The sequence below is a fragment of the Cavia porcellus genome, unplaced genomic scaffold (genome assembly GCF_034190915.1).
Source record: "Cavia porcellus strain 051 isolate PalLab524CR breed Dunkin Hartley unplaced genomic scaffold, mCavPor4.1 scaffold_15, whole genome shotgun sequence".
NCBI lineage: Eukaryota > Metazoa > Chordata > Mammalia > Rodentia > Caviidae > Cavia > Cavia porcellus.
The window spans coordinates 9,533,264-9,546,570 of NW_026947498.1; the positions used below are offsets into that span (position 1 = coordinate 9,533,264).

The 13,307-nt window shown below is 54.2% G+C and overlaps 1 protein-coding gene across 3 annotated transcripts in view; it reads left to right on the forward strand.

Moving 5' to 3' along the window:
• Positions 1-13,307, forward strand: part of Dscam (DS cell adhesion molecule) — a 549,020-nt gene that overhangs the window by 387,580 nt on the left and 148,133 nt on the right. For all 3 annotated transcript variants that reach the window (XR_010039329.1, XM_063224581.1, XM_063224582.1), the window contains exon 11: positions 383-556. Coding sequence is in view for 2 of the 3 variants with exons in the window: in XM_063224581.1 (XP_063080651.1) it covers positions 383-556 (174 nt within the window). In the remaining variant the exon portion in view is untranslated. The remainder of the gene's footprint in view (positions 1-382; positions 557-13,307) is intronic.

The window sequence follows — 13,307 nt, forward strand, 5'->3', positions numbered from 1 at the left end:
ACATGCCGCATCCCTGGAGCACTGCCGTGTTTACATGCACATAAGTCCCTGGGAACAGGAGGAATTTACTTAGTACAGAGCAGGGTCTACTTCTCTGGGTGTTCTACTGCGATGTCTTTGAATAATTTATCAGCTACTTAATGCTCATCAAATTCAGCTTTTCTAGAGAACCATCTGTAAGTGTTCTTTTTTTTTTTATCTCTGCCTCTGAAATGCTGCCATTTTAAATAAATGTGTTTTTCTCTCCAAACAGGAATTTCAGTGCCGGAGAAGGAAAGAAATCTCCATGTAGCCCGGGCCACCCTCCTCTGGATGCATGTGGTGGCCTCTCCAGAGTTCGTTCACGATTGCATCACGGTTCTTCCTTTCCACCTTCTTCCAGGTGCTGGGGTGCCCCAGTTCCAGCCAATCCCCCTCAACGGCCGCATCCAGGTCCTCAGCAACGGGTCGCTGTTGATCAAGCACGTGGTGGAGGAAGACAGCGGGTACTACCTCTGCAAGGTCAGCAACGATGTGGGCGCGGACGTCAGCAAGTCCATGTACCTCACGGTTAAAAGTAAGAAGAAGACTGCTTTGTTGTTTTCCTATTAGGTCCCTGAGAGCTTAGCTTTGCCAACTCTCCCTGCACACGTTTCCAAGCACAGCAAAGCCGCGCAGACCCGGAGGTTTGCTCTGGCAGGGGTTTCGAGGCTTGTTGCCCCAGAAACACAGTTGAATGGGTTGCAGAGCACATAGCTAACTGTTGACAGCTGGGAGACGGGGTGCTCTGTGTCCCCTGGCTCCCACTGGTGCAGACAGGCCCTGGGCCACGGGTAAATGAGCCGGCCCCCACCCAGCCTCACCCTACTGTCCTGCTGTGTTCCTGTGGATGGTCAGGGCACGCACTCTTCACAGAAGGCTTTCTGCATGCGTTTCATGTTTGCCACTTGGCTTGGTTTAACATTTCTTTTAAGATAATTACAAGAAAAAAAAAGAAAGAAAGAAAGAAAGAAAGAAAGAAAGAAAGAAAGAAAGAAAGAAAGAAAAACTTATTACCAAAAGGCAACAACCACGGCATGCTGGGGTCTGTGCTGTGGCCCCGAGTGCAGGAAGGGGTCCCTAGGGAGGAAGCACTCTCCACACCTTGGGAACTGAACCCCAGGGAGCAGCTTTGCCCAGCCTTGCTTATAGCTGCACACCTGGAATATGAATGAATGGCTCAGGTCCATTTGTAAATAATTTTCTGTTGGGTGCACTCTGGTTTTTTCTCAGTAAGAAAGCTTGGCTCAAGCTTCCTCTGTTTTAATTTTGCTTTCAATTCTGCTGTTGCTAGTTGGAAAGATCCCTCTCAGATCTCTGATTAGGAGGATTGGATTTTAAAGGTGAATTTCAGGGGTGTGTGTGTGTGTGTGTGTGTGTGTGTGTGTGTGTGAACTGTTAAAGGTTGTCTATACCAAGTGGCACCCTTCCTAATTTGGTCGGGATTTGTTTTTCTCTATTACTGCCAGCAAAGCACTGAAAATATGAAGCTATCTACTTGCTAAACTTTTATACTAGGAAGCAGTTCCAAAATGTGGTTGTTTTGAAATCCATTTTGCTCATATTACTCAGTTTTGACAAGCTTTGCCCTCTCAACTCTGTGCGCTGGAGAAACTGGTTTGCAAGAATCTGAGGACACATTGGTATCATCTAAATGCAAAGTGACATAGTAATTTTTTAAAAGTACAAATTGATGAGATATTAAGGCACCTCAAGAACCCCAAGTCACCCAAAACTCGTCTGCATTTTCCCAGTGAAAGGAATTTGTTTTACAGTTATCTTAACTATTTTAAATATAAAAGGCAGTCTTCCATCCCACAAGCTTCCATCCCTCTAGGACCTGATGTCTATGAGGCCCCAGGAAGGGTACGCATTCTGCTACCATGGGCCTCATACTTGTGAGCAAATCTGTGCACACTTCAGAAGGACTAGGCACACGGAAGGGAGAGTCCAAGGGGAAGCACAATGCTCTGGTCTGGGGTCTTCAGGGAAGGATGGGGCTCCAGGTTTGGGAAGTGTGGTAGAGCCTCAGAGAAGTCGTCTGGAGATCGGATAGAAACGAAAGGCAGATGCTGCAGGATCGCTGCCCACTTTGCCTCCCTCCCTACCGGTGCACCAGGAGCTGGTCCCATGGTTTCGGGGTGCCTGGTGCCTGCCTCTCCTTCATGAGCTGCCTCTCCAGGAAGCATCTGTGTGCATGGTCCTCTAGTTAGAAGCACAATTGCCACAGCAGGGCAGGGCACACCAAGGGTGTCTGGCCTCGCAGCCTATGGGGTCAGTGACCTCATGCAACAAGCCGGGTACCTGTGTCCCCCTCATGTCTGCATCTTGACATCCTTGCCCCAGATGGAACAGTGTCTTAGTCATTTTCTTGTCACTGAGACATATTCCAAACACCCTCAGGTTAAAAGAGGTAATGTTTATTTTGGTTCTCAGTGTGAAGAGGGTTCAGTCCATGGGCAGCAGGCTCCGAAGCTCGGCAGCAGGCAGAGGGCCTGGTGGAGGAGAGCTGCTCAGGGCGTGGAGGACAGGAAGCAGAGAGAGGAGGGAGGAGCAGGATGGGAGCTGGACTCTTCAAAGGCCACACGCAGGCGGCTTTCCTCTTCCAGCCAGCAAGTCAGCTCCCAGCCCCATGGTTCAGTCAGCTCCCAAGGGTTCAGCAGGTGGGCCCCCCTAGGGGCTTCAGGGTCTGCCACACAGGAACATTTACAGGTGGCTTAGGCACACGGAATGGTGTCCCAGCAGGCTGGGATGTATTAAGGACACACAGTAGCAGGTCCACGTGCAGGTGGCAACCATGGTGCTGACAGGGCAGGGGAGGGTCCTGAATTCCTACAGCAGGAAGCTGGGCCCAGGGTCTGAGGTGTGGTGGACAGACCTGCCATCGTGCGGGCTCTGGGTCCCTACATCTGAGTCACCCAGCATGGACAGTGCTTCTCTGCGGAGAACCTGCCACCCAGGAGGAACTCGCCTTCCTCACGGGGCTGGGGGTCTGAGGAAGGAGGCATCGCCCATGGAGCGCCTCGTGTGGGGCTGGCACATGGGCAAGTGGGTCTGCCGATGCAGAGAAAGAGCAAACAAGACTGAGGTTATGGAAATGGGGAACTGGGAAAGAGGAAATGCTTCCTACTTGGTGTAATGTCTATATGACTCACAATGCTGTATATAACATAAGATATTCTACAATATTACAAACCTGGTCTGGAAATAACCTGTATAACAATGCCATCAGTATCACAGCATAATGCTATAGAATAATACAATCACTAGGTGGACAGAAGGGAAAAACAATGGTTTCCTGGCAAAAGGATCATTCTAGAAATGGCAGGGTGCATGCCTGTCATCCCAGTACTCTAGGAGGCTGAGGCAGGAGAACCTCGAGTCTGAGTCCAGCCTGGGAAACTTAGTGAGACCCTAGGGATGTAGCTCAGTGGGAAAGCCTCGGGGCCAATCCCCAGGTCTTCAGGGAAGATATGACTCTGGAAAAGACCCTGGAAATGGCCACATTGTGGAAAGAGAAGAAATGGGGCCTCTAAGACTCATGGCAGATGCTTTCCTCACCCAGCAGTGCTGTTCCGAAGGCTGAGGTTGCCCCAGAGCCAGGCCTCAAAGCCCTGAAGGAGCCCTGTTCCTCTTCCATCTCCTCCGGAACAGTCGCGGCACGGGCTTCCCGGTGAAGCGAGGTGGCTGCGGAGGCGACCGGGTTGTTCATGGTTATCCCTACTCGGTCACTATCGTTTCTCACAGGCCATTTATGCCAAGCGGGCTGTAAGTGTTTCCCGACTGGAGCGCGAGGCGTGGTCCCAGGCAGGTGCTGTTAGGGAACCAGAGCAGCTGCTTAGGGCACTCCAAGAGCTCTGACCACATCTGCAAGGGCTCAGGCACTGGCTGTGCGTCCCTGACAGGATGCCCTGTGCCTCTCGGCAACAGCTACGGGCCAAGCAGAGGACCGGCCAGCACAGTGGAGCCCTCCAGGAGGCCAGCGCTACAGAGACGCTGCATTCCGCAGTCCTCCCAGGCTGACCACTCCTCCTGCCTCTGAGCCCCATCCTTACAAACCCAGTGCATCCAGCACCAAAACTCCACCCAGGTAGAGAGTGGACACCTGTGATGTGGAATGTATGAGCACACGCGTGTTCAAGACCAGCATGCCCGGCTGCTGTAGGACTTGGGTGTGATCTGCCAGGCTGGGTGCGTCAGGCCTGGAATCCACCCCTGCCACTGTCCCAGCTCCCACAAGCGAACATCTGTGTCTGCACCTGAACGCTCCGCCAGGCTGCTGCTGGCACCCTGGGATCTGTCTGAATCAGGGTCCTATCCTCTAAGACACTTCGGGGAGCAGAAGGTACTACACCCCTGGCAGCCTCAGGAGGAGCCTCCTGAGCTCCATGTCACTCTGACCGGCCACCCGTGGTGGGTGTCATCACTATAGAAGCTCACATTCACCAGCCAGGATGTGGGGCCCTGAGTGACATGCACGAATCCAGGTGACCTCACACTGTGGCGGGCTCCTGGGGCCCCAGCCACACCTTCCTCCCTCCCCAGGCCTCTGGGAGGGAGACGTGAGCTGGCACAGGGATGTGTCACAGGAGCAGCAGCGGCCCAGTCCTCTCTGGTGCTGAGGTTCTGCACTGTGGCTCTGGTCCCTAGACCACTTCTAAATGACAGCCTCTGTCTTGTGGCCAAGGCATGCCGTGCCTCTCAGAGAACAAGCGATGTCTCGCAGTGCTTTAAAAACCCACTCTGCACATTTTCGTACATTCAGAGTCCCAGGCCTTACCCCAATTTATGCCACACATTTGCACACCCTCTTACCCCTCAGCCCTGTCACAGGGCCCTTGCAGTAAATGTGTCTTCAGGGTGCAGTGTGGAAGGAGAGGGGATGAAAGGGCAGTGCAGGGGCAGCCCTGGGATACACAAGGCCTCCACTGGCAGTCACAGCCATAGTGGCTGCTTCTAGGTGGGGTCCTTCGGGGTCCAGCTCTGCCCTAATTCCTCTCCTAAGTCAGCCTTGATTCCACCAGCCTGAGCTTCTTTGGGGCTAACAGAGGATGTGCAGAATGAGGAAATTACTAAGGCAGACATGCTGGCTCTGATTGCAGTTACCTCCTTCAGCCACACTCATATGTGGAGTGTGAAGCCCAGGACCCCAGAGCAGAGCAGGGCCTCCCTTGGAAACAGAGGGAAGGAGCTTCTGTGAGAGGGCGCCCCCAGGAGGCTGGACGCCACCCAGTCTGACTGTGTCCTTGGGAGCTCGGAGCTGGGGCACAGAGCTCCTGGGAAATGGGGAGCAGGGGCCCAGAGGTCCGGCTTCTGCTGCTGCGACCCGTGGGAAGAGAGGTGAGGCCAGCAAGGATCCTTGCCTGGAAGATTTGGGGGAGCCCCATCCTTTCTCTTTGAACAGAGCTGGATTAGGAACTAGCTTGTGGGTTGGCCACTCACAGGTGAGACAAATCTTAGATTTTTCTGGAAAATCCTTCTTGATGGAAGACCCCCACGAAGGTGCCTTGAACCTTGACCCGGTGCCTGTGACCCCCTGACCTGTGACGGGCACTTTGGATTTGCCCTGAGGATAAAATGCATCTACACAGGAAGCAGAATAAAGAAACCCAGGAAAGGGGGCTGTGCCCGGTACATGGGGCCTGTTGGAACCCGACCTCAGATCGCACCCAAGCCACTGTGGCCTGGGCTTTCTCGTCTGCAGCTGGCAGTCCTGAAGAGGCACAGGGACAGAGACAGCGAGGAAAGTCACTGTGGGAGAATGAGGTGGAGAAAGCATAGGGATTTATAGGGTGAAGCACTCAGAGGCTTGAGGGCCAGGGAGGAGGGGACCAGGGGCCAGGCTACAGCCACCCCTGCAGACCAGACCTGGCAGAGGGACCAGGACACTCGGAGGTGGCTTTGTGGGATGGCTCTGGGGCCTGCACTTCTTCAGAGGTCATGGTTATTCCTTACCCGTTGTTGCTATCTTCCATTCCTCCTTCCTCCTCCTCCTCCTCCTCCTCCTCCTCCTCTTCCTCCTCCTCCTCCTCCTTCCTCCTCCTCTTCCTTTTTCTCCTCTTCTTCTTCCTCCCTCCTCTTCCCCTCCCTCCTCCTCCTCTTCCTGCCCTTTTTCCTCTCCTTGCTCCTGCTGCTTCTCTACCTTCTATTCCTTCCATTTTCCTCCCCTCTTCTTTTTCCTCCTCTTTCCTTCCCTTCTTCCTCTCTTTCTCCCCTTGCCTGCTCTTCCTGGTCAGCTCACCCTGTCCCGTCCGGCAGTATTCACTGAGCGCCCCCTAGTGTCCGGCACTGTTCTGGGCCCCGCACCTTGGATCAGGACCCAGCATGGGTTTCCCTGCAGGGAGCTCAGATTCCCCTGGGGTGGAGACACAGGGTGGGTCCACCACATGGTGCCTGGCGGAGGAAAGAGGGAGGTAAGGAAACAGGGCTGGTGCACGTGTCTTGGGGAGAGGTCAACCGCTGGGACAAAGCTCGGGGCGGGGACTGGTTATATTTGGGGAGCTGAAAAGTCGCTGGTGGTGGTTGGAGTATACGTGTATGTGCATGTCTGTATATCTGCATGTGCACATGTGTGTATATTCACGTATCACAGTATTACTGGGAAAGGCTCGTCTCCTCCAAGAGTTCTGCCGTCACTACAAGTCTGAAACAGTGAACCCTATTTTATATCCTTGGATCTATAGCTTTAACTTTTTTTCTGTGGCTAAGATGAACAGGCCCCTTTGGGGCTCCTCTTTCCCTTTCCTACCATTCTAAAAGGTTTTTCTCTGGCCCGACATTTCCACTATTAGTACTTCTGTCTGTCCCTTCCCTCCTTACTGCATGGGAATTTGTCACTGAAACCTGTGGGGAGCAGCTGTCACCCTCACGCTAGCCTGCCGGGTACTCTGACATCACCTCCTGAACCCGCAGACCCAGCCTCACTCTCCTGAGATGCTGATTGCATTTTAGGAAAAGACGTTAAGGACACGGGCCCAGAAGTAGAACTTCTTGGTTGGTTTTCTCAGTGACCAGCTGTGTTCCTCGTACAAATCACAAAACCTCTCTGTGCCTTGATTGCTTGATCCCAAACCATGTTGGAGTGCTGTGCCGGGTTGGAAGGGTGGCATGCAAAATGCCAGCGACTCAGACACAGCCACCACTTGAGTCGCTGCTCCCCCAGCCATGACCGGAGCCTAGCTCAAAACCAGCGTTCCCCCAAGGGATGGGCCACAGCTGTGAAGTCTGTGGAGGAAAACCCTGGAGAGAATCCCTGTGCGTGTGAGATGTCGGCGGTTCAGCGGTGACACCGAAAGCATTCAGTGACCAGAGGAAAGACACAATGTGGACTTCAGAGACCTCAACTTTGTGCATCAGGAATATGGAAGGACAGTACAGAGCATGGCCGAAAGTATTTGTGAATCCCTGTGTGGCAGGGTTCTTGTATCCGGGACATTTAGGTCAGCAGGGGAGACACAAACTGTCACCCAATTGATAAAGGGCAAGGGGGCTTGGATGGATATTTATCCAACAAGGCAATAAGCCCTAGAAAAACCCACAGGGTGACCGGTCATCAGGGAAGTGTAAGTCAGACCCACGTGGGAGACACCACGTCCTGTGCACCGGGATGGTGAGAGCACAAGAAAAGGGACCACAGCCTGGCCGGAGAGGGCCCAGGACCCCCACACAGTGCTGGTGGTGCAGCCACCTTGAGAAAGTGTGTCATTTCCTCAAAAAGCCATGTGGGGTGACCAAGGACAGTGTGTCCCTGGAGAACTAGTTCCACAGTGTTCACTGTAGCACTCCCCGAGATGGCAAAAATGCAGAAGCAGCCCGGGAGTAAAGGTGCATGGCGGACAGTGGTGCAGTCTGTCTTGGGGTCCGCTGCAGGATATACCTGATGGGTAAAGGGTCTGCAAGGCTGACAGCAGCATCCTGCAGAGCCAGGAGCAGAGGAAGGAGGCAAAGGGCCATTTGCATGTCAGAGGGAGAGAGCCAGAGGACCTAGGCCTCGGTGGCAGAGTTGGAGCTCATTGCAGAGTCCTGCATTCATCTGCATCACAAAGGCAGCGTCCACACAGCAGGGCTGAGGGGTCTGAGCTGGAAGGATGGACTCCAGAAGCCGCCTCAAAGGCCAGATTCCTGCTGCCCTTTCCCCTCCATCTGGGCCGCGGGTCCATTGGTCAGTGGCCCTGTGCCCAGGGCAGAGCTTTGTCTCCAGGAAGCCCAGCATCCAAGTCCAGAGCGGTGCTCACCAATGTGCCTTTGGTACCCGCATAGGTGGCACCGTTAACTGTCACACAGCCTCCAGACAGAGGCGGCGGCCGCACATGCAGCAACACGGAAAAATGCGAAAACACCTGGGAAAGTGAAGACCTCTCAGCACAAGTGACCACATACCACGTGATTCTGCCCATGTGAAATGCCACGAAGAAGCCAACACCTGAGGAACCCCAGGGGTCCTGTAGGGGAGCCGAGTTCTGGGACTGGACATTGACCATGGCCATACCGCTCTGCGAGCCCTGAAGACCCCTGAGCTCTGCTTGGTATAGTGAACTCTACCTCAGTAAAGCTATTTTAAAATTCAAAATCTCAGAACGTGTAGCAACTCCTAATGGGGCTTTGTAACACTTTTCAGTCGTTTGGATTGGAGTTGGGTCATGTGGTCTCAAATCCCGGTAACACTGCCCATTCCTTGCCAGAATGTGTGCAAAGATTTAGGCCTGGGCAAGCCTTGGGCTCCTGTCTGTGAAGGGGGGCATTCGGATACCCTTCCTGGTCATACGAGTGAAGTGATGGAATGAGTGGACAGGAGGATGTCTGCCAAAGAATAAAGGCCACATCGGGCCAGGTCCGGCAGTGGCCACCTGGGTCATCCATTCATCCATTCGGCACACGTGTGCTGCGCTGGTAGTGCAGGCCGGGTCCCTCAGACTTCTGCTGCCCTTTCTCTCCACAGCACTGTTTCTGCAGCTCTGGCTTTAACATCATTGGTCTAGAGCAGGGTGCAGACCTGTCTCTGTTTAGCCTTTTCTAAGTCAAGAGCTGCCTGGCACTGTCACCCATCAGGCCCCTGGACCAGGCTGCTGGCACACTCAACTGAACGGAAGTCCTGAGCCGTCCTCTCTGCCAGGGCCCAGTGGGCAGCTGCATGGAAATCAGCTTCCGGGAAGGTGACCCTGGAGAGTGCCCCCTGCTAATTCATTCTGTGCGGAGTGCCGGTGCTCGGCAGGGAGGACTCTCTGCCACCCTCCACAGGGGCGGTCTGGACGGCTGTGTTAGGGCACGTCCACAGGCAGCAGCCTCTAGTAGTGCATCTGATGAGTGCTTGTAGTGCACGGCGGGTCACAGTGGAGCATCTGTGGCCACCAGCATGGTCACCAGCCATCTGCTCCTGGCAGCTCAGCTGTGGCGGAGACAGGAAGGCCAAGGTGGGCAGTGGCGCTTGGGGGCACTGTCTTCCCACCCGTGCGTGTGAATTCCCACACCCTCAGCCATACAATTCCAGAATCCCAGGCCGTACTCCTCGCTTCCGTGTCTGTCCTTGTAGCTGCAGGTTTTAAGGCCCACGTGGAAGAGCACAGCCTGTGGAGACCAGGCACATGTGGCCAGCTTCGTGCCAAAGCTCTGTAAGCAGAGCTCGGCACCAGGGAACCAGGACTGTGACCTTCTTGTCGCTGTGTTAGATAACAGGACCTGAAGATGGCATGGGGTTTTAAGCAGCATGACAAGGGCCTGGAAGCGGCTGTAACAGACAGACTCACAGATCCTTATTGGCGTACATTTGCTGTCCAGGCTGACGTAGGTGACAGTATCCCTTCTAGATGAGCACACACCTGGCTCTTTTTAATAGGACACTGAATTTCCTGTGCAGTCGGACGTGGTGTTTATGACTGTTCTCTTGCAAGCATTCAGCTTGGAAACAATATCATGTGTGCCCGTCCTGGGAGAACAGGCTTTCTGGGTGGGCGCCCCGGCTGTGTTTGCAGGTGCACAGGAGCGGGGAGGCCTGACAGCATCAGCCCCTGAGTGGCGGGGTGGGGACACTTCTGCAGAGGTTTGCAGAGAGCACAGCACTCTCTGTGCCACAGATATAGGGCCGAGGCCTAGTCCCTGCGGCTCCTTCACAAATCCCATTCAGAAGGGACCGCACAGGGCTGCAGAGCGGGAACTGCAGACAGCATATGCCTGTGCCTGTGCCTGAAAGGCTGTTCATCTCAGAGAAGAGTAGAGAACTTTGCTTAAACCCTGCCGGTCCGGCAGAATGGGCCCTGCCCAGCCCCAGGGTGAGGGGGTGCTCAGTGACCTTCATTCTCTCTCTGATGCTGGCACTTCCTCACCTGGCCGCACCTTGAAGGCAGGAGGAAGGACGTGGGTGAGGACAAGGCAGGGCCATGCAGAGTAACATGCCTGGGGGTCGTGAAGCATCTCCAACGTGACTTCCCGGGGCCTCAGGGAGCCTCACCTTCTCGTTGCCAGGGCAACACTTTCTGCAGCTGCAGAGGTCAGGATGTAATAATTCTAATGCATCTGTTCTCTGTGCTGGGCCCCTCACCCCACATCAGCACTGGCAGTGGCTGAGGGTTATGCACAGAAGGAGGACGGCAGGCCTGGGGGATGCAGGCATCAGTGGTGGGTGTGTGTGTGTGTGTGTGTGTGTGTGCAAAAATCTTTGTTTTTCTCCCCCAGCACAGAATACACGCTGTAGGGACTTCACTGTCTGTTCACTGCTGACCTTGCATCATAGCCTGTAGGGCACAGGGCACCTTTAAGGTGATTAAATCCCTCGAGATGGCTTCAGACACCACGAAGAAAGGGGCCTCACCAGGGTCACTGCGTCCTCTCTGGAAATGGACTCTGCGCCTTCTTTCCAGTTGTATGTGGTGTGGCAAAGCGTGCTCTGTGGGAGCATGGCCTGTCATCATGTGGTCTGCGTGGAAGGGAAGTGTAGCTCACTGAGATGAGTGTGGAAGGTAGGTGTGTGGCGGCCACTCCCCAGACCAGACATCTCTGGGGAAGGATGGTTCAGATGTGGGTCACCTTCACTGTGGGCTGGGAGAGGAGGTCACATGGTGCCGTGGGTGGCCCTAGTCAGTCCAAGGCCTCGAGAAGACAGACTGAAGTTCCTGCAGGAAAGAGAACCCTACCAGGGCCACCTTTGGGCTTGAGGTGCATCAGCTCACCCTGCAAACTTCGTAAGTGCAGCCTCAGGGACGGCAGGGACAGTCTCTCAGCATAGATCCGTTGCTCCGGCCTCCTCCCTTTGCTCTGTTGTTCCTCTTGCTCATTGCTTACAGAAGTCCTCACCAGGATGGATTTGGGCATCAGTGGCTATCGGGGTGCAGAGGGAACCCATCTCCACACCCAGGCCTCATGGCGTGGACCTCAGGGGTCCTCAGTACGCTCACCTATGCTGCTGCACCCTGGAGCTTCCCCTGCTCACAGAAAGTAGGAACTGTGAACACTTCTCTGTGAATTCCACTCCATGTGCTGTAGGTCGGATGTCCTGAGGTCCCGTGAGCTGTCAGCTGGGGTCACTGTGCTCCCGGAAGTCTCTTCTGTTCCTGCTCAGAACGATGCAGGACTCAGGATGAACCCACCCAGGGAGCGCTGTTGCCTCAGACATGCAGACCTGTAAAGGCATTTCACGGGTGTCACATACAAGATAAGTTTCAATAGCTTCCCATCACCAAGAAACGCCAGTCAAGAGGAGGGCAGATAAATATTGGCCCTGCTTTAAGGGTGTCCATGGTCACCTGACTTCATTGCATTGGTCCTGTGGTGACCCAGAACATCACAGTGAGAAGTGCCTGGTGCAGAAAACCTGCTCACTTCACCATAGTGATCAGTAAGCAACAGGAAAAAGAGAAGCAGAGCGAGGTTCCCCATACGGCCTTGAGGGGCACACGTAGTGACCTGATTTCCGTCCCCAAGGCCCGGCCTTCTAACCTTTCACTCCTCCCCCAGCACCACAGGCTGGAGACCAGGCCTTCACATGCGAGTACTAGAGGTCACTGCAGGAATAACAGAAGAAAGTGCCAAGGAAGCTAGAGAAATGCACTAGGAGAGGGGATCTAGGTGCCAGAAGCACTGGTGAATCCTTGGAACTAGTGAAAGAGGGGCAGACAGAGAAGCCAGGTGCAGAGGCAAAGCAACGCCTTGGCTGGCTGCCCTCAAGAACTCAGCCAGGCCAGGGGCTAGCCAGAGCCATCTCAAGTTGGGCTGAAGCCTGGGTTTCCTGCCCACACAACTGACAGTCACCTTGATTCTGTGCACTGAATTGTGATTTATCTTCACGTTGCTGCAAGCAGCTCGGACTTGTGGTTTTGGTGGTGAGGAAAGCTTGACTGAGGACTTCTGGTATGCTTCATATTGGCCACTGTATGGATTATAGGCATCAGGCTTGCTGGACATTCTGGTTCTGATCAGGGAAATAAGAGGCATCGTGAATCAGGCTTCACTTCCCCCTCTCGCTTCTCCATCTGGGCTCTGAGCTTTCCTCTTCCCCCTTCCCTCACAGTGGGGGTCCAGGTTACACTGTGCTACTGTCCCCTCCCTGGGCCTGGACATCCAGCCTTTTCATACTGGGTCACTTTCCCCTATTGTGTTGGAGTGACACAAGGAGATGGTGAGGGACAAAGGGTCTTTTATTTGGGTTGGGCTCAGGTCATCTCTCTAGTACTTCCCAACCATCAAAGCTCTCTGTTTGACAAATAGCCTACATGCCAGCACCGCTCTCTGATGCCTCCCAGTGTCCTGCAATCCCATTCAGCTCCACGCTAACATCCTGCGTTTCACGTGAATTAAAGGGCAGGAGCTGCAGCGAGGCTGTCTCGCTTCAGATCGTGCGGCAACTGGTATCCCAGGCTACCACACTTCTCTGCCTGGCTAGTGACAAAGCTGGGGCCTCACAGCTGCCTGAGGTCTGACACTTTGCTGAGCTCTGACGTGGTGAACCGTGTTCTAAACGGTGACCAGTGCTTATGCCAGGGAGAAGAATGTGTGAAGGAAGGCACATGTGGCTTGATCTAGCAGGGTCCCCCAACTGCAGGATCTTGTGCCCCTGTGGAGCCGGGGTGCGGCTCCCCGAACCTCATTGTCCATACATTTTACCCACAATTGATTAGCTCAGTGCTCATGTCAATGTCTCCGCTCAGAAGCATGAACTCTGGTGTGGCAGAGAAGGTTTTATGAACACTGAAAGTCACATTGATGACTCAGGAAACCTTGAAGCCCTGTCCTGAGTTGCAGACAGATACCAAATCAGGGATAGCCTGTGTCGCATCACGGAACCAAACACAGGTCCTTAC